Source organism: Harpia harpyja, chromosome 1 (genome assembly GCF_026419915.1).
Source record: "Harpia harpyja isolate bHarHar1 chromosome 1, bHarHar1 primary haplotype, whole genome shotgun sequence".
NCBI classification, from domain to species: domain Eukaryota; kingdom Metazoa; phylum Chordata; class Aves; order Accipitriformes; family Accipitridae; genus Harpia; species Harpia harpyja.
This window is the reverse complement of record NC_068940.1, coordinates 45,886,228-45,908,578: the sequence shown is the minus strand read 5'-3', so window position 1 is coordinate 45,908,578 and position 22,351 is coordinate 45,886,228. Positions and strand designations below refer to the sequence as shown.

The following is a 22,351-nucleotide window of genomic DNA, read 5'->3' as shown; positions in this document are numbered from 1 at the left end:
TGGCTTAGGAAAAGCTTACCCTCTTTTTTTCACTTGCACAAGTAAGCTATTCCGAGCTGCTGTACGATTTAACCTCTTGAGTTCGTAGCCCTTCCCTGTGACGAGAGAGGGAAACACGGAGGTGGTTACCAAAATGAAGGGGTGAAGGGTACAGGCCAGGGATGGGAGGTGGGGCAAGAGAGCGGCGGTTTTTTCCTCCCTTTCCTCCCTTTTTCCTTCCGTGCTTCGGCACAATAAGCGCTGGTACTCTCCCGAGGTGATTTGCTTTCAGCTTTGTTGCTGCGACAGCCAGCCTGAGGGACAGCTCGGTTGTTCTCCGAAGGGCGGGGGTAACAAACGCCAGCCCTTTCAAAGCTGGAGGCAGGGGATGGGATGGGCAGGAGGTCAAACCGAGTGAAAACTGCTCTCTGCCAGCAGCTCCGCCTTGGTCTCAAGCCCTTCCCGGCTAACCGATCTCGGCACAGTCAGCGTCTCTCGGGTGTCCTTGAGAGGCCCGGGGGCCGTTGGCAGGGAGGGTCAGAAGAGGGCGAGGCGGCAGCGAGGACCTGCCCGCCCCGGAGGAGCCCGGGAGCCCCAGCCCCTCCCCGCCCGCCCCCTCGGCCGGCTTCGGGCCGCGCTGCCCGGCGGGGCGGTGCCGGGGCGGCGCCGGAAGGCGGGTTTGGTTCCGGGCCGCGCGGCGCCACGGACTCGCTGTGGCGGCTGAAGCGGTTCGATGCCTTCCCCAAGACAAGACCCTGGAGGACTTTCGGGTCAAGACGTGCGGGGGCGCGCTGGGTGAGGGCGGCCGGGGGCCGGCGGGCGGGCCCGGGCCTCGCCGTGGGGCGGCGGCCGGCGGGGGGGCCTTGCGGGCCGGCGCTCGGCGGCGGCGGGCGGGCTGAGGCGGGACTGAGGCGAGGCGAGGCGCGCCCGGCGGGGCTGACGGCGGTTCTCGTCTCCCCGGCAGTGACGGTTGTCAGCGGGCTCATCGTGGTGCTGCTTTTCTTCTCGGAGCTGCAGTACTACCTCACCAAGGAGGTGAGTAGCGGCGGCGGCGGCGGCGGCGGGGGGCCGGCCCGGCCCGGCCCGGCCCGGCCCGTCCCCGCCTCGCGGTGCTGCTTCTGGCCGGGGCGGCCCTGCGGCCCGGGGCGGCCTGCCGTGCCTCCGCCCCCGCGCCGAGCCGCCGCCTCCTCCGCCGCCTGCTGCGGGCTGCCCACGCGGCAGCTTCACCCGCCGCAGATCTGCGTGGGGTTTTTTTCTTTCTCCGAGCTGGTGGCCTTGAGGCCGGGAGCGGGCTGCCCTCCCCCGAAAGCGGCTTGGCGCCAAGGGTGGCTTGTGGCTTCCTGTAACGCTGTGGCAGGAGAGCGTCTCAGAGTCTCTTCTCGCTGTCTCTGCCGCCTACAAGCAGGCAATACAAAGGAAAGCAAGCAAGCAAGCAAGCAAGCGCGAGAGCCCCCGTGCCCACCGCAGGTTCTAAGATTCCCAAGTTACTACCTTTCTTAAAAAAAAGCGTTAGAAACGGCAAGCGCTTGGCTACGGTGGGAGGCAGCAGCTCAGGTGTCTCTTGAATCCCACGTCTTAAAAATCAGCTGGTGAGCCAGAGCAGTCGAGGGAAAGAAAGAGGCCTTTTGATTGTCTTCCAAGTGAAAGAGGACTCTCTGTTTTTCCCTTGTGCCTAGGTTCATCCGGAACTGCGCGTTGACAAATCAAGGGGAGCTAAACCGAAGATCAGTCTCGATGTTATTCTTCCGCACGTGCCTTGTGCTTGTGAGTCAGCCTTCTGAACGTTGGGGATAATTTTCATACTTGCCGAGGGCCCGACAGGCTCGGTGTGCCCGGTGCTTCCGAGTGCTGCACTGCTGCTTGGGCCACGGACAGGGAGGAATTGGTGATCCCTGGTGGTTACGCAGCGATTCCAGGCAGGCCCGCTGAGCGCTTAAACCAGCGCTTCCAGGCAGGCTGTATTCTGTTTCGAGATGATACGTGAGGCTAAGGTATAAACCCGCTTACGTTTCTGTTTGGTGTGGTACTTTGTCAGAGAGCTCGGTCATACTGAAAAGGCTGGCACAGCGTTCGGTGTTCGCTTGGGACTCGAGATTTGACTGTACTGTTGCTGAAACACTTTAGAGTCTCCTTTGGAAGTTACTTGGCGAGGCGCAACTTTTCCGTGGTGTTTGTACTTCAGTTCTGACTGTAGCGCCAACGCCACGTGATAACCTTTCTCCCAAGTTTTTAAAATCGGAGTGAGCGTTAGTAGTCGGATTACCTTTTAACTAAATTCCAAACAAAGCTGCAGGGTGAAGTGAGGGAAAATTTTGCAAGTCTTCCTGCGTACCGCTGCGGTGCACGTTATCCGACTGTCCGCTAATCTTCCCTGCCTCTTGTTCTGTTGCGGTAATTCCTTTGGGTAGTGCGTTGGGCTCTAAAGGTAGTGAGTCTGACTTCCTTGTGACCACCCGAGATATTGTTGGTCTTTGCCTTCCTCACGTTTAAAAGGGCGCGGGAAGGCCAGAGAGTTTGGAAGCCCCTGCTGTTTTGTGCAGAGAAGCTGTCAGTCTTCTAAGGGAGCCTGTAGCATGTAGCCGGCAAGCGCATCACGGTGCTTCGATACCAGGCCGAGACCCCAGACCTTCTCAGTCTTCTTTGTGAAGAGGGGTCACGAGGAAGTGTGGTGATGGTGAAGGGGGAAGGGTGAGGGGGTAGAGGTAGGAGGCAGCTTTCAACCAGTTTGAAGCTTAACTCCTGTACTCCTGGCAATGGTTATGGGCTTTGAGGGGTTTGGTTTTGGTTTCTTTTGCCTTAAGTGCATTACCTTTCAGGGTAACGCTTTCTGGGCAGCTGGAAACAGTCCTTCTGGTGCACCAAACCCGACCCCGTATTTGGAAGGGTCGTTCAGGGTGCTGCAACGTGCGTTTTATTCCCTGTACGTCACTCGTCCCCAGCCATACGCGCTCTTCCGCTTTGGCACGTTCTTATCGCCCTCGCTGAAAGAGTCTGTATTTTCACTGGCTGAATGCTTCCTCAGCCTGCCGCAGGCCATAACAAATGTGTGTTTATAGACCACTTTCCTTGCTCACTGATTTCAGAGTTGAGCATCGATGCCAGGAACGTAGCAGGAGAGCAGCAGCTGGATGTAGAGCACAATCTGTTTGAACAACGTTTGGATAAAGCTGGCAATCGTGTGACCCCGGAGGCCGAGAGCCACGGTAAGGTGCTATTCTGCCTTTCTTGGGTGGACGCTCTCGTTGTCTTTCCATCACCGTATGCCTGTTTTGAGATTCACGGGAACAAGTGACAGCTGAAGAGCATTTAAAGACCACAAGCTTTTGAAGAGTTTATAGCACGCAACTCTATTAAACTGGCAGATGGGGCGAGCTCCTGTTATACTGGCAACTTTTGCGAGGCAGATCTTTGCCTAGTCCCTCTGAAATTACGACGAGGACTCACGGATGCATTTCAGGAGTAAAGCTGCTGCATGAATGGTCTTTTACGACTAGGCATCAAGCAGCTGTTCTGGCAAAACTTGGCTTGGGTTGTGCCTTTAAATCGCGGTGGGCTGGCAAATGGGACGACCTGGTTAGAGGAAAGAGCCTCTCTCCAGGGAAGGCTCCAGTGACTCGACCCTTAAGCCCAAGCTTGCACCTTACTACGTTTACTTTGTGTGTGTTAATGCCTACCTAGATAAATATATTTTAGTTGGTTTATCGGTTACAGGTTGTTGTAAGCGGTCCTTGGCTACGTAAACCTCTCCTTTACATTCGTTTCGTGTTGTGACTCATCGTTGCGCTTCGATACAAACCAGAAAGGGTTCTGGCAAAGTGTTGCAATGTAACAGTAATACTGTCCTGACTTTTCCTTTCCAAAACACGAGCTCCTTATTACTTTTTCGGGGAGATGGTGTAGTTCTGCGTGTCGGCGTGAACTGAATTTGTTGATTTGTATCACTCGGATTGAACTTTTCTGTTCTTGAAGTTGCAAGGCTAAACTAAGCCAAGAGCTGAACGATTGGTAGGTACGGGAGTTTCTCCTGCTGCCACGGGAATGTGGTGATAGCGCTGTTACTGCTGTGTTCGCTTAGCAGCCTTTCTGTATTCAGAGGTTGTGGCGTTACAAATGTAATGCCCGGGGACAAAACCAGCTTTTCTGTATCTAATTCTCTGTTAACGCATGTAGGCCTCCTGCCTTACTTGTGTTGCCAGTCTCCATTGGCATTACTCCGTCGGAACCGGTTGCTCTGGCTCCTTGTGTAATCAATGGAGAGGAGGAGAAACTCGTAAGGAGCAAACGGTCTCGCCTGGAAGAGGCATTTCAGAAGAGATCAGATGCATTGCAGGCAACAAGCAGTTTCTTCCGCTGTCTGGAAAAAGCACGCGGCTAGTTTGGTTTCCATCACCCGTGTTGCAGGTTAGGTCAGAAGTATCCACCCGTCTTCATTAAACTCTGCGATTATCAGTTTCTATTAGTAACGCTGACCTTCAGTCAGTTACTTAAATGGCAGCTGTAGCAGTATTGACCTTAAATTTAGTAAAGCATACCCAAATTTTACGGAGTAGCATCTGGAGGCTTCTCCTAATCATAGTTACATTAAGATAGTTAATAGCTGGATGATTTCTATGGTAGGTTGCATTCTGTGCTTGGGATGTCGTCTTACTCCTTTCCATTGAATGACAAGACATGATTGAATTCTTTATTGGTGGTTCTTATCGTTTCCTTCCTTTTACCGTGGACAGAGTCTTCCAATTTCACGTATCGTATCTGCGTGCAAGTTGAGGACCGTGTCAGCGGCAAGAAACCCTGCGGTGTAGAGTTCTATGCACTGCAGTTTCTTTATAGTATCCGGACTGTGTGCATTCCCTCTGGATGCTGTCTCTGCGACAACTCAACAGGCAGCTACTGATTCCATTTAAAAAGCTGTTGCTGGTTGCTGTGTCTTGAAAGACTCCGTGTATCGTACAGGTGTTCTTGTTGAAGTGGCGGGAATCGTGGCTTTGACAAAGCGTCGCGATTATTTAGCTGTATTCTTCCTGACGCTGTCTTTGAGTGTAATTACGAGATTAAAAGCCGTACCGCTTTTTGAACAGTGAATTCTTAAGTGCGCTTTCAACTGCTTTGAATGTTGCGAGCTTTAGAAAGAAAGTCTCGCACGGTTGTTTACTAAAGGGGATATTTTCCTAAAAGCTCTTATTTGCTTGAGCGTCACTGCCATAAAGTATGTGATTAAAGAAATAAGGGTAATGACTGATTTTGATGCCCGTTTCATAGTTTCCAACTAAAATCTCTTTTTTCTGTGGCTAGTACGAAATACAGACGTGTTTAATGCTCGCTTCCGTCCGCCTGTTATACCCCCCAGTCTCAACAGACAGGGCCCTGATAACGTTTTATCCCCTCAGCAGTGTCTGACTATGTACCTTGTCCCCTTCCCCAGCGTTAGTGATCCAAGGAGCCACCTTTTCAAGGCTTATAGAGGGGAGTGCAGCCACGCCTGGATAGCGAGCCTTAGAGGGCTTTTGTAACGCAAGAGACTTGGTCCTGTCCTTCAGGGTTTGTGCGTTGAAACGGCCTGCTTTTAAGGGGGCCTCTTATTATAAGAGCCAATGGTTTTGTCCCTCTTCAGCCTTCTGCACGTAAGACCATGAATTTCCCTGAGTTCGTGCCCCAGCCGTACTGCGGCTGCGCATTCAGCACACACATGGCACAGACGTTGTCAGAATCGTTAAGTCACGAAGAAGGTAGAAATTCCTTGGAGACTTCTAGTGAGCAGGGGTTAACGTGTGTGCCTTGTCAGCATTGTCATCCTGGAGGACTGGGTGCCAATTTTCCATTCGGGAGACTCTGGCTCTGATCTTGTTTCACAGCAATGTGTAACCGTGTTCCCTACACGTCTTGGGACAGGATTGTGCGTTGTGCACTGTTGCCTGCTGTTGCCTGCTATTTAAAATTTTGTTTGTGTAACAGGTCCTGTTACAATTGCCGCCATTTACTGTGCGACATTGTCTGAAGTAGACAATGTTTTAGCAAAGCCTTTAGGCAAGTAACATCTGATCAGCGCTCCAGCGAGGCTTACAGATAGCCAGTTCTTGGTATGGAGGGTGCGTTTGAGAAGACAAATGCCACTCTGCTTCTTGGTCTTACTTCGCACCTCAACAGGCTCTGCGCATACCGTTCCGGGTGGGCTTTGGGTGCAGGACGCGCAGCTTCCGACACAGAATCGTTGCGTTCGTGTGTGGAACAGTTATTGCGCCCAGAACGGAACAAGAGTACAAGATAGCGTTTCTAGTCACGCCTCGTCGCTTTGCATCTTCTTTTGTCTTGGAGCTGGGGAAAGAAGAAGAAAAAGTGATCCAAGTTCTTTGGATGTGGGTCGCTGCGAGAGCTGTTACGGGGCAGAGTCGGAGGACGTGCGGTAACCTTTACACCTTTTTGTATCTTCTTAGCACTTGAATTAATACAGTTATGTTGCACGCGTGTTTTTTTCGAAAGTGTCTGTGAAGGTCTGTGCAATGAAATCCTCCTGGGCCCGTGTTGAGAGAATGATGAGAACCGTTGTGGTTTTGGTCTGCCTTTGGAAGCTGTGCTCACGATTGTTAAGACCGTGCAGAGTTAGGTTGTCTAGTTTGTGCACGTGCCTGTTTAAGGGCAGCGCAAATTGCACTACCTTTGCAGCAGCACAAAGGCTGTATCTCATCAAACGGCATCTTTTCTGGGGTTATTTGGTGTCCAGAGGGGAGCCGTGTAAATTATTTCACCGTTACGTGAGCCGTCTTGGAATGAAACCTGGTTATGGCTTTGCCTTCTCACTTCTGCTGCAGGCTTTGCATCCTTACGGGAGCGAAGACCAGGCATTTATCGCTCGCACGAACAACGGGTGTCATTTGGTGTTTCTCATTCCTCCTACCTGCAAAGAATTCTTCTGTAAGAATGGATCCGTGGTAGCCCATAGGTTCTGGACTGTCCCTCGCTCCTATTGTCTCTGTAGTGACTTGGTCTGTCCCATCTGTCAAGTTGCGTCCTTCCGCAGAGGTGTTTGCATCTTGAGGGATTCATGATTCCAGGCTTCAGCTTTTTCTTTGGTCCAGAAAAAAACACAGAAGCAAAGAAAGAAAACTCAGTCTCCATCAGTCGAGGACGCCGTTTCAGCGTGGAGGAGATCCAAATCCTCTGGCGGATCACCTGTACAGTATTCCTTCCACAGAGGGTGTTTGTGTGAGCTCACTCTTAACTTCTGTCCCAAAGTAGCGTCTGCCGGGGAATTAACCGTTTTCATCCCCACACTGAATACCGGAGGCTGAGATTCTTATTTCATCCTCAGCAGGCTTTCCTTTTTACGCTGGTAAACTCCTTTCGGAGTTTGGTTGTCTCGGTGCTGAAAGACGCAAGGTCTCACCCGTTTCTGTGCAGACGGACAAGCAGTTTTGCAGTTGTATCAAGCTCGTTTTGGAGACCGCAAACGTGACGTTTCCGTTTGTCACTGGGCTATAATCCGCCAGAGCTCAAGTCGTACCGGTTGCTGGGAATGCCTAAGCTTTGTCAAGCAGCCACCTGGAGGCTCTCCGTACCTTCCATAGCTTCTCCGTACCACAAAACCTGCTGTTGTAGAAGCCCCGCCAGGGACGTAGCATGTGGCAAAGTGGATCGAAACTGCTGTGTGAAGGATTCAGAGGCCCATCTCTGAGGAGGTGTAAGTCTATGACAGTTATTGGTTAGTCATGCAGAGCGTTGAATATACGTGAACGGTCTTCCGAAACAAACAAAAAAGGAGGTTACTTAACCTCCTTTGAGGTATGTCGTCCAAACATAGGTTTCTCCTGCCCCCCCATCCTTCCAGGTATTCGCCTTTCTTGGGATCTTGCAGCAGAAGGAACAAAACAGCCTCGTGGTACGCTGCCTTCTCTGTGCATCAGGTGTGACAAAAGCAGCACAGGACCGATTAAGAACAAAAACTTGTTACCCAGCTTTGAATGTTAACATGTTGTGAATGTAAACCTCGAGTGCACTTCTGGATAGCTTTGGTTGCTCCTAAAATGACCTTTCTGTTCCCTTAAGAACTGGGAAAGAGTCTAAATATAACCAGCATTGTTATCTGGCGTGCTGCTTTAGAGCTCACTTAACGTATATGGGCATGCCACTGTGTTTTTCCTTTTAGCGGTTAATGCCTGCATTTTTGTTTCTCTGTAGATGATTGCTTGTCCATATATTAGCCCTTTGGCTAGCTAGGGAGTCATTTTATATAGCCTAGAAAGCACACTGGCAAAGCTGTTGCTCTTCCCCTTTTTGGTACGAGTTTTAAGCGCTGCTCTGTCTGAATCTCTGTGTCTTTTCATTGTAAGGATCGGAATATTTCTCTCTTCTCTCCTGCTCTGCTCGTTTTTGCAGTGCACGCTGTTGAGAGTCAGTGTTGCTGTATCCTTCCCCCCCGCCCCGCCCCGCCCCCAACCCGTTTTACTACAGAGCTAACCAATTTCTGTTACTTGCTGTGCGCATAAATCTCCTTTGGGAGGAGCTGTTGATCTAGGCTGGGATCGGAGAAGATTTCCTGAAAGCTGAAAGGAGAGCCGTGCCAGGTCACTCTTCTGTGGTAAAGGAGGTCACCAGATGGAAAAGGTTGAGAATCTTTGTCTTAAACGATTTTAACATATCAGCGTTGGAGATAATGTGCTGGGGGATTATTAGTTGCTCTGTGCAGATAATGTAATTGAGGAGGACGTGGTGACGTGTTGGAGCGACTTCTGCCTCTTGAAGTCCGATGGGGTGATGATCTCACTTAATCTCATTTGTACAACAGGCTAGAGAATTTCTCCTGGGAATTCGTGCACCAAGCCTGCTAATCTCGGAATGCTCAGTAGGAGTTTTTCCGAGGGTTCGTTAAGCCATTGGATTTTTTAAAGGTAATCATAGAATCATAGAATAGTTTGGGTTGGAAGAGACCTTTAAAGGTCGTGTAGTCCACCCGGCCCGCCCCCTTCCCCGCAGTGAGCGGGGGGACATCTTCAAGTAGATCAGGTTGCTCAGAGCCCCGTCCAACGTAACCTTGAATGTTTCCGGGGATGGGGTGTCTACCACCTCTCTGGGCAACCTGTTCCAGGGTTTCACCACCATCATCGTAAAAAGTTTCTTCCTTATATCTGGTCTGAATCTACCCTCTTTCAGTTTAAAACCATTACACCGTGTCCTGTCACAACAGGCCCTGCTAAAACGTTTGTCCCCGTCTTTCTTATAAGCCCCCTTTAAGTACTGGAAGGCCGTGATAAGGTCTCCCCAGAGCCTTCTCTTCTCGAGGCTGAACAACCCCAACTCTCTCGGCCTTTCCTCACAGCAGAGGTGTTCCATCCCTCTGATCGTTTTTGTGGCCCTCCTCTGGACCCACTCCCGCAGGTCCATGTCTGTCTTGTACTGAGGACCCCAGAGCTGGACGCAGTACTGCAGGTGGGCTCTCCCCAGAGCGGAGTAGAGGGGCAGAATCACCTCCCTCGACCTGCTGGCCATGCTTCGTTTGATACAGCCTGGGCGTACGGTTGGCTTTCTGGGCTGTGAGTGCACACTGCTGGCTTTTCATCCACCGGTACCCCCAAGCCCTTCTCCGCAGGGCTGGTCTCAATCCCTTCATCCTGCAGCCTGTATTGGTAGCGGGGGTTGCCCCGACCCAGGTGCAGGACCTTGCACTTGGCCTTGTTGAACCTCATGAGGTTCACATGGGCCGACTTCTCAAGTGTGTCCAGGTCCCTCTGGATGGCATCCCATCCCTCAGGCGTGTCAACTGCACCGCTCAGCTTGGCGTCATCTGCAAACTTGCTGAGGGTGCACTCGATCCCACTGTCGGTGTCATTGATGAAGATATTAAACGGTATTGGTGCCAGTACGGACCCCTGAGGGACACCGCTTGTCACCGATCTCCATCTGGACATTGAGCCGTTGACCACTACCCTCTGGATGAGACCGTCCAACCAATTGCTCGTCCATCAAACAGTTCACCCATCAAATCCGTATCTCTCCCAATTTAGAGAGAAGGACGTTGTGGGGGACCGTGTCAAAGGCCTTACGGAAGTCCAGATAGACGACATTTGTAGCTCTTCCCTCGTCCACTGGTGTAGTCGTTCCATCACAGAAGGCCACTAGGTTGGCCAGGCAGGACTTGCCCTTGGTGAAGCCGTGCTGGCTGCCTCGAATCACCTCCCTGTCCAACATGTGCCTTAGCATAGCTTCTAGGAGGATCTGTTCCATGACCTTCCCAGGCACAGAGGTGAGGCTGACCAGTTGGTAGTTCTCAGGGTCCTCCTTTCTACCTTTTTTAAAAATGGGTGTCATGCTTCCCTTTTTCCAGTCACCAGGGACTTCACCCGACTGCCATGCCTTCCCAGATATCACGGAGAGCGGCTTGGCAACTCCATCAGCCAGTTCCCTCAGGACTCTGGGATGCATCTCGTCAGGTCCCATGGACGTATGTATGTTCAGGTTCCTCAGGTGGTCACGAACCTGATCTTCTCTTACAGTGGGAGGGCCTTTGCTGCCCTAGTCTCCGTCTTGCGGTCCACCCCCTGGAGAGGTGTGGGAAGAGAGGCTGCCAGTGAAGACTGAGGCAAAGAAGTTGTGGAGTACCTCAGCCTTCTCCTTGTCCCTTGTAACCAGTTTGCCAGTCTTGCTCATCAGGGGGGTACGCTTTCTTTGACCTTCCTTTTCGGGCTGACATACCTGTAGAAGCCCTTCTTGTTATTCTTTGCGTCCCTTGCCAAGTTCAGTTCCAGCCACGCCTTGGCCTTCCTGGCCCCATCCATCCCTACACAACTGGGCAGCGTCCCTATACTTGCCCAGGATACCTGTCCCTGCTTCCACTGCCGGTGCGTTTCCTTCTTGCCCTTCGGTTTGACCAGCAGGTCTCGACTCATCCATGCAGGTCTCCTGCCTTCCTTTCCTGATTTCTTCCACCTGGGGATCGAGAGCTCTTGCGCTTTACGGAAAGCGTCCTTAAAGATCGGCCAGCTCTGTTCTGCTCCCTTGACCCTGAGGGCAGTTTCCCAGGGGGTCCTATAGACTAACTCCTTGAAGAGCTGGAAGTTTGCTTTCCTAAAATTCAGGGTCCTGACTTTACTCTTCGCCTGACCCGTATCCCTCAGGACTGCGAACTCCACCAGTGCATGACCACCGCAGCCCAGGCTGGCTCCAGTCTTGATGTCACCGATTAGCTCGCTTGCGTCGGTGACCGACAGGTCCAGTATCACATCTCCTCTGGTCGGGCTGTCTGTTACCTGGCTTAAGAAGTTACCCTCAGTGCGCTCCGGGAGTCTCCTGGATTGCCTACAGCTCGCCGTGCTACTTTTCCTGCAGATGTCGAGGTGGTTGAAGTCCCCCAGCAGGACAAGAGCCTGCGAGCACGATGCCTCCTGTAGCGGGAGTAAGAAGGCTTCGTCAGTAGGCTCCCCTTGATTGGGTGGCCTGCAGTAGACACCAACCACGAGGTTGCCTTTGTTGCCTCGGTCTCTAATTCTTACCCTAATCATGGTGATTACAGGTTGAGATGTGATGTTTTGAGTCGGTAACGTCTGGTAGAGGGCTCAGGCTCTCGGCTTTGCTCACTCCCTCTCCTCGCTGCAACATTTTCTGTGTTGCTCCCTGCCTCAGTCCCCTTTTCACGATGCATCCTAATGCCGCTCCTCATCTTCCTGCCGCTGCGCTCCTGCTGTAAGATATTTTTCCTCCAGAAAATTCATCCCCAGTTTGAGAATTGGTGTCCTAGCTCACCCTGGAGCAACGTGTTTGGGTAGCTGTGTCTTGGGTTTCTTGCAGCCTTCATGTGTTGATTGAGAGAGTCCTGAGTGGCAGTAAGTGCTGTTTTGCAGGTAAAGGACTGAATTTTGGAGTCCAGGGAGGCTCTGTGGTTGTTCAGGTGAGAAATGCAAGATGGGGCGGAGTCTTCAGATAGACAGCAGTTCTTAAAACGGCGTTACTAAAACGGTGAAGAAAACTAGGTTATATAAAACCAGACAGACTTCTTGACAAACTTAAGAAGTTTTACAGGTCTCTTGATTTTACCTAGCTCGGCACTTAGCTGCAGTTACGGAAAGGAAGGAATGTGTTCATGTTTCTTCAGAAATACCAGTCTCTGGTCCTAGCTGACAGTGTCTTAAGCTCTTCTGTTCTGTTTCTTCTCTAAGCAGGCTAAATAGCCTGTTGTTTTATGTTAAGCAAACTATGGCTAGCTACACGTTTATGTGCGACCTAGGGTACATACGCACGTGCTTGGCATCATCCTCAGTGATCAGAGATAAACCGACCTGCGGTCTAGTGGAACGCTGTTTTAGAAAGTGAACATGTAAATCGTGCGTTTTGGCAGAGTTGCAACTCATTTATTGGAGAAGAGTTTTATAAAAACTAATTAATTGGCGTTTTATCTGTGGAAGGCGTGGCGGAGCACTGTGGGGAATTTTTGTTTTGGATAGCCGTAACTGTTAAAGTGGGTCACGCGCGATGTAAACCTAGTGTAACAGGTTAGGTAATGGCTGGTCTTTGTCACGTGCTGCCCTTGCATTTCTCTGGTACTGCGCTATTACTGTAAGATTTGTCAGCCTTACTAGTACTCAGCTCCCACTTCAGAGGCTAACGAATGTGAGACTACCCAAGCGTTAAAGCTGACGTGACTAACCTTACTCTGGAGCGGCTCTGGCTGGAAGAACAGCCTCACATAAAGCAATACTTACATTTTGGCCTGTTAGGTTCTCTGACGTGGCTCATGACCGAAAGGAGGGTGGAACAGGAAGGAGCCATCAACAGAAAGACGGGGGGACAAAGACTGTTTTATTCCTTTGGCAGTAGGTCCAGTTTAAATGCAGATCCACCAGAGCTGGGATCTCTGTAGCGCTTTGTTATTAACTGAAGGTTAGCCTGCTGGTGTCTGTACAAAAGGCAGCGGGACTTGACACTTCACTGACAGCCAAGCCACTTAACTCTTGCCTTAAGCGCAAAAAATACCGCGGCATGAAGCAGGGTGTTGCTGGTAACCGTTAAGAGAGATGGCGTCGCATAATCCCAAGGCCACTTCTCCCTTCTTTCCTTTCCCTGCCCACCGTTTCACATCTATTTCCAAATGTTTAGTGGGAGTTTCTTTTTTAAAGCCAAATGAGTTCTTTGATCCAGTTGCCAGCCCAGGCACACAAACCACTGTGCTAGTGGCAGTGATAGGTCTGCACACTTGTCAGAGACAAGCCACAGGAATATCTGAAGCCAGTGCAGCTCTGAGCTCTTTGTAATGCAGAACCATTGCATTAACTGCAGTGACTGCAGCCTTAGTTTCTGAGCATTGAACGTTTTAACTGTGAAATGCAAGGGCCTCTCCCTACATCAGAGGCGTTTGGAGGAGTATAGCTTAGGCTTAGCATTTCCTTTTCTGACTGTACGTTCTCTGTTTTGCATGTATATCTCTTTGGGTTTATAAGGGGTTTATAGGGATACAAGTAAAGCTTCTGGTGTTTTATTGAAAGCTGTTAATGGAGAAAAAAAAAAAAAAGAGTTCACAGCACACTCATGTTAAAGAAATGTTTTAAAGGAGAGGCTCGTTCCAATCAGTTGTTCAGCTTTGCAGCTTGTCTTGTGCTAGGCCATATATCAGAAACCCTTCAGGGGAGCAGCATTCCTAATCTTGGTTAATAGCAGCCCTTGGCGATCTGAGTCCATCGGCTCCTCAAATAACAGCCCACGATTTTTGAAGTGTGTTTTTCTTTGCTGAGGTGAAAGAAGGGCGAGGTCTGGCTCCCTGAGCATGTGAATTTACCTGTTAAAATGCGCCACAGTCTCTGGCTCCTTTAAGATGACTGTGTGCCTTTGGGTAAACCTGGTAGGAGCGATACTGAAATTGAGTTGCAAGCTGTATTTTCATCCTGAGACTGATGCTTCTGGCACTGCATAAAGTCATGTAAGTAGCCAACCGAAAGATATCCCGTTGCCCGTATCTTTGCCAGATCCCTCCTGGGGGCACGTGGTGCTGCCGGCGTTGTCATATTGCTGCGTGCAGGAAGGGCAGAGAGGGGGCAGGCCAAATTCCCCAAATCCTAGCACTGGTGAGAGCTCGCCTTGGCCCCACCAGTGGTTTGCAAATACCCTGCTCAGGCCGTGCCCGCAAAGTCTTTTCCTGTCCCTGTGGGTACTCCGGGCAGCCAGTAACAGGGCTGATAGGCAGAGCGCTGAGAGTTGCTAAGATGAGGATGGTTTCTTGAGGGCACTTGGACGTGATATTAAGGCACGTGCTCTGCTCAGTGGTTAGTTTAGATCTGCTGTGCCTCTGGGTTTTACAGTAGTTAGAGGAGTTATGCGTGTCAGGTGGCGACTGAGATAACAGTGAAGTTTTCCTGGCTTGCCCCTGGGATCTGGTTTTTGCCCTAGATTAAGCATACATTCAGGTGAGGACTGAAATACCTGATCTGAAGTAACCCCAAGTTAAAGTTACTTTCCTTCACTGTAGCAGTGGCTAGTCTAAGTCAGGAGGGGAGTTTTATCTATCACATGCCCTACTGGAAGCAAGAGAGAAACGCAGGTGATTTTCTTGCCATTTTAGATCGCAATGGAAATGAGAGGAGCTCCCTTATAAGCTAGCATAAGGTAAATAGATAGGCTCGTTATTGCAGTCTGAACTACGTTGTTAAACTACGTTTCAATTACAGTTGACAATCTGCAGAGCTTTGGGCTTGACAATGTAAGTGTTCCCAAGACGGTGTTCTGGTTCTCTTGGTCTGTTTTCCTTCTGGATTTCCCTCCCTTTGCCACGTTGAGATCCTAGTGTACTGATCCCGGCCGGATTTGGCTTTATGGCTCTGGGCGGGCAGAACCTGGGACCTGCTTTCACACAAGGCTCCGAAGTATGTTCTGGGACATCTGCGTGTTGCTTGGCAAGGCTGTTCCCCTCTTCCAGAGAGCGCCTTGCTCCTTAATCTGTGCTTCCTGGTTTTCTAGGGTTGGCATTTTCACAACTGCTTCTGGATCTGTTGGAGTTTGCCTTGTGCTGGGAGGAAAGCAGATGATACCTGTACCTGTGCCACCGAGGTGCTGACAGCATGGTTCTATGGCAGGGAGAGGAGCGGGCGGGAGAGCCTGCTCTGTAGATGAGAGGGAGAGGCAGCGGGATCTGGGGATTTCCAGCAGGAGAAGGAGAAATCCCACATCTTGGAATCTCCCATGAATAAAAAAGAAGAGCAAGGGCTTTGGAGTTTACTGTTAGGAGGCGCAGAGTAAGGGAGGACCTGTCTCTGTCCCAGAGCCACACTCAGAAACATATACAAGTAATTAACTTTAGGCCCCTTACCTTGCCCCGTGGATGCTGTGCAGTTGTTTGAGTTATTAGCATTTCTGTTTCAGATCAATATGACGCACTATATCGAGCATCTCTCGTTTGGGAGGGATTATCCAGGCATTGTGAACCCTCTGGACGGGACGGATGTCGCTGCGCAGCAAGGTAAAAGCCTGCTGAGAGAAGTCTCTTTTTAAGTGTCCCTATTAGTAGGTGTTAGAAGAGAACAGGAGCAAAGTTCCCAGTCTTCCACGAGAACCCTGACAGCGTTGCGTAAAACATGGACTCCTCCACGTTGTGCTCTTTCTGGAACAGCTGCCTCCATTCACGTGGAACAAATGTGCCAATGTGTTTTGATTCTGTGACCTTTCTGAAAGATCTGTCTTTTCAGTGTTCGTGGAGGCACGACAGCAGGTACAGCACATCGTTATTAAGCGCCTGCATCAGGTGTAGTTCAGGGGGAGCCCTGTCTAGCTAGTGTGCACAGTAGGAGGTAACCAGAAGATGCAGGAGAGAGAAAAAATAGTTGGTGGAGAGTCATGTCGTGGTGTCTGCCTGACGTTGGTCTACCCAACAGTAGCAGCTGAACAGCTGCAGTGAAGTTGAAATAGTGCTGATCTTTCCTAGATAGCTCCAGTTTGCTGGCTTGAGAAGGAAGGGCAATTCTGTCCTCATGCTGCTGCTGCTCAAACTCTAATCTTGGTTTATTCACGCAAGCCTGCTTGTGTGCATTTTCCGTGAAAGATCCTGACCGCACCTCTTTATATGCCACTGCAGAGATTAGTCATTTTTTTAGATCCGCTGAAGTCTGCAAAGTGTTAAAGAATTCTCAGTCATGGGTTTCTCTAGGTTTGCTCTATTAACAACTCAGAGTTGGGCCACCGCCACAGTGAATGGCAACCCTCCAAAAGTTTCTCAGTCTTATATACCTTTTTACCACCCATTATCCCAGTCCAAAATCTGTGTAAGTTTCCAGTCGAATCTCGGTTCCCAGGTCTTATCGTTCATCAAAGCCCTTTAATTAGTTCTTGCCTCAGCGCTCTCGTCTTGGCTGGTCCCAGTTCTCATCTTTGAGATTTCAAGGTCCGCCTCGGGGCAGTCGTCTCCTGTTCAGTTTGCCTTCAAGTCCCATCTCTGCACAACTCTGAGAAACCCTCAAGTTGCTCCATTAACTATTACACATCTATCTCTACAAGCTCTGCCTGTTTTGCCAGCAAAGCACCTGCTTCTTGCTGATTTTTCGTCTTTTGTTCAACCTGTCTCTACGGATTAGCTTGACTAGGTTTTAAACCAATCCTTGGCTGGGGCTATACAGGGGGGCAGGCTGGAAACACTGTTCGTGGCCTGTTGAGCAGCTCTGTTGCATCTCCTATTTTCCAGGTAACTCATTCTATTATTAAATCTGTTGACTTATTCTACGCAAAGTTTGTGCTAATAAAGCTTGGAGAGAGAAGTCGTTTGCTTTGAGGTGGTGGTAGGATTGTTGATCCTACCTGAATCCGTTCTTTTAAATTTTTCCACCATCGATTTTAATTCTTGGACCCAAATCAAAGGATGGTGCTTAAAATCAAATACAGAAAAATGAAGAGGCGTGATAATGCTCGATACGATCGTGATGCCCTAGTTTTTCTGAGAGGGGGCCTGTAGCTGGCTGGTAAGATTCTCTCTGTAGGCTGCAGCTTTCCATCCTGGGCCTCGGAGAAGCAGTTGGCACATTCTTGAGGAATTAGGACTGAAGACGTGCCCTGGAAAAGAAGTGGGAGAAGCAGATTGCAGGTCAGATTTACGTTTACTGCAGACCAGCTAAAGATCTTATATATGAGAATGAATAATCTTCTCCTGTTAGGGAATTTCATAGAAAACAGGTTTTCAAAGCGACTCCTGCCTTTCGTTATCCTTAAGAGAACTGACGGAACAGGCTGGTCTGAGGCAGCAGGAGGAGTTCTCCTTTTTTTTTTTTTTTTTTTTTTTTTTTTTTCTTCTCCTCACTGATCCAGGTCTTCCTTTTCATCTCCTGATACTACAAAACCCATGCTTCTACAGGAATAAACTGCGGTGTTAATTGACGTTGATAGAGGATCCTCATTTAGAGTATGTTTTCTTAGGGCTATGCTGTTAAATATAAAGGTTTTCATGTGCTAGAGTAAGAATTTTCAAGAAGTTGTACTGGTGAGACTATAGCAAGATAACTGGTTTGTTAGAAAGTTTTCCATTTAGTCAAGGCCAAAATGCCAGTAGTTTTGGTTTTGGTTTTGGTTGGAACAGGAACGAGATTCACTTTGGCAAAAGGAAAACTCGTGTCAGGCGTTAACTTTACTGTCCTTGAAAACCTCCAGGAGCTGTTGTGCAGAAAGATGTTCCCTGACAAGTTGAACAAAACCAGCTTGTGTTTACCGAACGTGTCGGTTAAGCTTCGCAGCTCTTCACCGGTTATTAATTGTGTCTCTCTGTCTTTGCTTATAGCTTCCACGATGTTTCAGCGTTTTGTCAAAGCGGTCCCCAGGGTGTATATGAAAGTAGATGGTGAAGTAAGTACCTTTTTTCCCTATTGCTTTGGCAAGTGAAAGCCTTCAGACTTTCTCCTCATATTCTGACGCTGACCATATCTGGCCTCTGGTGGAAGCGACACAATCTGTTTGACTTTCCTCAGATCACCACCCCAGCAAGAATAACAATTTCTATGGTGTAATGTTACCTGTAATGTTACAGCAGCGACGAAGCAGATTTCCGCGTCTTCCATCCCACCTAGATCAAAGTGACCACGCCACTTTGATCATGTTCCCCCACGAATCCCTCATAGTGCATGCTCAGGAGAAGTCAAAGCAGCAGGGAGATCCTAAAAATGTTCTTTGGAGAATAACCCAAGATCAGCTTGTCTCCGATTTAAAAACTCCTTTAGCCTCCAAAAGAGCGTGGTCGGATTTCCAGCCCTGCTTTCAGAGTATGCCCTTCTTTTGGGACAGGTAGGAGAAATAAATTACCAAGGAGATACCAGGGTGAGACGAAGATCCTGCGAACACAGACAAACTTATGCTCTCCTCTGAAGCCAGCCTGAGGGAGCAGAAAGAACTGTGATTTCTTTCATTGGTTTGGAAGCGTTCACGTGGGTTGCCATCATCATTCTGTAGGGGATCTCCAGAGAACCTCTTTTTAAAAACCAAACCAAACCAAACCAAACCTGGCAGTTATCATTATTTGGGCCCCCGTAGTCTTAGGGCAGCAGAATGATGTAAGCTGTTACGTTTCTTCTGCAAAGAAAACACCAGTAGAGGCAGCAGCTTGACTGTTGTGCAGACTTCACCGCCAGTGCTACCCAGCGTACTTACCTAAGCCTAAGTGAGGAAGAGACGGGTGCCACGTGCCCCAGCAGCTCTGTGAACATTCACGTACAAGACGGCTTAGCTCCCTAGCTGTCTCCCAGGTTTTGGTGCTGTATCTTCTACGCTGCATGGGTGGTCCGTGCCCAGCTTCCCTTTAACACCAAACCAGTTTCCTCTGAGGTGAAACCCAAGTGTGTTTCTGGGGCTCGTTCAGCGCAAGGACTGATCTACCTGTGGATGAAACTACGCCACATTTTGACTCCCTTGTCCTACGCAGTTTTATAACGCTGTGCAAACCCCACAGCACTGGGAACCCTTACCACCTCAGGCTCTTCACCCAAACGCATCCCGCTCTCGGGCAGGTACCACATATCCTTGCAATCGGAACAACATACTACTGCACATCCACGCAGCCTTCATGTTTGCTTTCGGCGCTCTGAAATGTGAATCACTGGCAGATTATTAGTTATGTCGGAGGCTGCGTAGGAGCCACAAATCTGAGGAGCCACACGGCCACGGTAGGTACAATGCAGACCTTCAAGCGAAGCTATCCTAGAGCAGCGTGGGCAGAGCGGTCTGAGAGAAGCCATTGAAAGGTAGGCATAGTTTGTATTTCTTCACCTGCCCTAAAGATTGAAACTGTTTGCGAGACTTGGTTCTCATGTGATAAATCCTTATGTGGACCACTCTTTCTTCAGTCCCCTGCCTAGAAAGGACAAAAAGACCCGTCTGTTCTTTCCTGGAAGTTGGGTGGAAGTTACTTGCTATGAGGTGATATTGGGAGAACCTTCAGACCATGTTTGAAGCTCATTCTGCTTGGGTTCAGGATGCCTCTGCAGTTTTTGTGGATGATTGAAATTCCTGAAGTACAAAGGATAGTTAGTCGGAGCCCTGTTCTTAGGGCCACCTCCCAGTATCCCATGGCTTCTGTTTCTCTTGATGCGATCTCGCACGCTACTGTAGAGCTGCTGTTCAGTTTTCAAAGGACTTCTCCTGTCAAAAGAGTTGCTTTTTATTAGTCACCGGGAGGGGAATCCATGCAGACCGTGATGCTCAGACTTAGGGTAATTATGGATCCAAGTGTGCTGCCAGATGGATGCCAGGGGCTGTGTTATGCATTCAGTACTTGGAACCCCGAAATGTGGAATTTGGTGAAGAAACTGGATAGTATCTTTCTCAGCTTGGATCGTAATTTGTGTCAGATAGCTTATTAGGGATAATAACGTCATTTTAGGGATAATGTCAATAGGGGAACATAATGTCATTTTACAGAAACCCAGCTGATTTGCTCTAAGAATAGGACTGGTATGGGCAACGGGTAGAAGAATGGCAGGGTGCAGGAGAATGCTGCAGGGTGATCTTCGTTTATATAAAGATGGGCAATCTGTGTCCTTCTGCAGCCCTGGCACTCTCCTGCCTTTATGTATTGCTTCCGTTTTTCTCACTCTTGCATATATATATATGGCTTTCTCCTACCGGTGCTGTCTCCGGAAGCATGCTTGGGTGGACTGCATTTTGGTGGAAGGTGACGTGGACTTGGGGTTGAGGTCGAGAGGAACAGCTTGTGCCGTTACTTGCCAGCAGAGACCAAAACAGTCCAGCCTGGGGACTGATGCATCACTCATTCTTTGGGCTAGCTGGGGCTTTAACTGATAGCCTGTAGGAAAAATAGACTCGATCCTGATGGTGCTTTTTTTATGACCCTTTGTAAGCACTGTCAGTGCTTACACAAGTGAGTGGGCAGGGCTACACTGCTACGGTTCACTGAACTCATGTTTTAGTAGCCTTTCCTGTTCCTCGCTAACGAAACAACGTTTGCTGTGTTTGTTTCCTGCTAGGTGGTAGGGACTAAGCCGTTTTCAGTTACACGACATGAGAAGATAGCCAACGGGCTACTGGGAGACCAGGGTCTGCCTGGTGTATTTGTGCTATATGAACTTTTGCCCATGGTGGTGAAGCTGACAGAGAAACACAGGTAAGAGACATTTCAATCTACGTCATCACCCTCCATTGATTTTTGCCACTTTGCATAGCTTAAGGCTCCATCCTCGCTTAGACGCGACAGTGCAAATGCCTGAAAGCCATCCGAGCCCCTTCCCAGTCGGTGGAGAGGAAGAGGCACTCCCGGATGCCCTTCTTCTCCGTGTGAACATCTGAAAGGGATTGGGGCTTTTCTGCTACTACCTGAAGCATATTAATTCAACAAGCCATTTGAGGACGATTCTTTGAGCAGAGCACCTCCATTTTCCTGCTGAACTGCTGGAGTAGGTCCACAGTGCAGGCAGACACAACAGTCACAGGGGGAAGGGGCTTCAATCCGTTATCTGTAGCAACAGAACTTCAGGCGCCGAGGCTTCCTGGTGAAAACACCCTTAAGGTGTAACTTGATGGCTTCAGCGGTATGCTCGGCTCACTTGCCAGAGCTGAGCACCGTGTACTTTACTCGCGTAAATCTTACAGGCATTTTGCCCTGAACACCTGCGAAGATTCACCTCCTCAGGGAGACCAGGGCGTACCAGAGCCATAAAAGCACGTGGAAGAGGAGTCTGGCGACTGCTGCTACTGCCAGTACCGCCGTCAAGGGATGCAGTAGGGTTCAGGAGCTGGGATGTACATTCTTACACTGATAAAACAAGCGTCCACACTGTGCTTAGGTCTCCGACTCGGTCCGATACTGGGATCGTGATTAGCACGGCATAGCAATAGGAGACTAACGGTTGCCTGAAGGCTGTAAGCTCTGGCGCTGCCTCAGATCCCCGGAGGCGAGGCAAGAGGAGTAACAGTACCTCCACTCGCCGAAGCAGCGGGTTTGCTAGATGTTTGACTACACCAAGGGGTGGAGTGTGACTGTTCACTCAACTCCTGCTCAGATTTTGGCTAGCCCAGCTCACGCTAAGGCCTGATGTATGCTGGGAGCAGCGCCTTTGGGTTGAAGGGAGAGCACCAGGTAGGCAGCACAGGTGGCCAGAAAGAGCTAAAGGGCCATGATGCAGCCATTAGCACCTGCAGCTGGCTGTCTCCTGCAGCCAGCATCTTTGCCTGGCAGTATTGTCAGAATCTGCTGACTTTTGGAAATGGTATAGACCAGACTTCCAAGCTGGAAGGTATAAAACATCAGCTTAGCCAAAAAGCCTTTGAAGGAGATTCAACAGCAGCTGGACTGCTGAGGCTTTTGTGCTTCACAGTGTGATACAGGGGACGCCCGCACGGTGACGCAGGAGGAAGGATGAGCACTCCCACTAGGGAAAAACAAAGTCTTTTTTTGGTGGGTTTTTTGTCTTTTTTTTTTGTCGTGCCCCCCCCCCCCCCCCCAATCCCGCGACTTTAAGTGTTACGGGTTGTAAGTTATGAAACGTCATGGCTTGAGTAGTGCCTCAGTGAATTCACATAAGAGAGTAGTCCGGGCAAAGGGGACCGAGCCCTGTTTGTCGTGTGTGTGTGTTGTATTTCTTCACGTGCTCATGAAATAAAGCTTAATTCACAGAGTTCGTTGTCCTGTAAATTTGAACTTTTCTCTGCCATGCCGGTTTTTCTCTCGCTGCTTGCAGTCTGTCCCGTTCCTGCTGCAAAACAGGGAGCGAAAGCTTCAGTCGTTCCACCTATGTATGCCTGGGTTTCGTACTAGATGGGAACTCCTGCTCCAGGGGCTGAAGTTGGAGCTTTTCGTAGAAAGTTCCAGCTCTTCAGTTGGCTTCCCTGGGCGATGGACCTTTTCCACCGTCCCTGCGGTCCCACCCTTCTTGCCCCAGTGGCCCCAGACCCCGCCATCCGACCCTCTGGGCTTTCC

At 49.8% G+C, this 22,351-nt stretch overlaps 1 protein-coding gene across 2 annotated transcripts; it reads left to right on the top strand.

Annotated features, from left to right (window-relative positions):
* The first annotated feature begins 605 nt into the window (after positions 1–605).
* LOC128143478 (endoplasmic reticulum-Golgi intermediate compartment protein 3-like) lies at positions 606–21,842 on the top strand. Of its 2 annotated transcripts, XM_052790743.1 has the most exons (7): positions 606–774; positions 1,656–1,743; positions 3,063–3,182; positions 15,313–15,409; positions 17,708–17,772; positions 20,403–20,539; positions 21,025–21,842. In XM_052790743.1, the coding sequence occupies exons 4-7, from the start codon at positions 15,319–15,321 to the stop codon at positions 21,089–21,091; spliced, it is 360 nt and encodes a 119-aa protein (XP_052646703.1). In that variant the 5' UTR covers positions 606–774; positions 1,656–1,743; positions 3,063–3,182; positions 15,313–15,318; the 3' UTR covers positions 21,092–21,842. The 2 variants fall into 2 exon arrangements, 1 of the variants encoding a protein (XP_052646703.1); XR_008235765.1 differs by lacking the exons at positions 15,313–15,409; positions 17,708–17,772; positions 21,025–21,842 and having other exon boundaries at positions 608–774; positions 20,403–20,490.
* Positions 21,843–22,351: the final 509 nt, after the last annotated feature.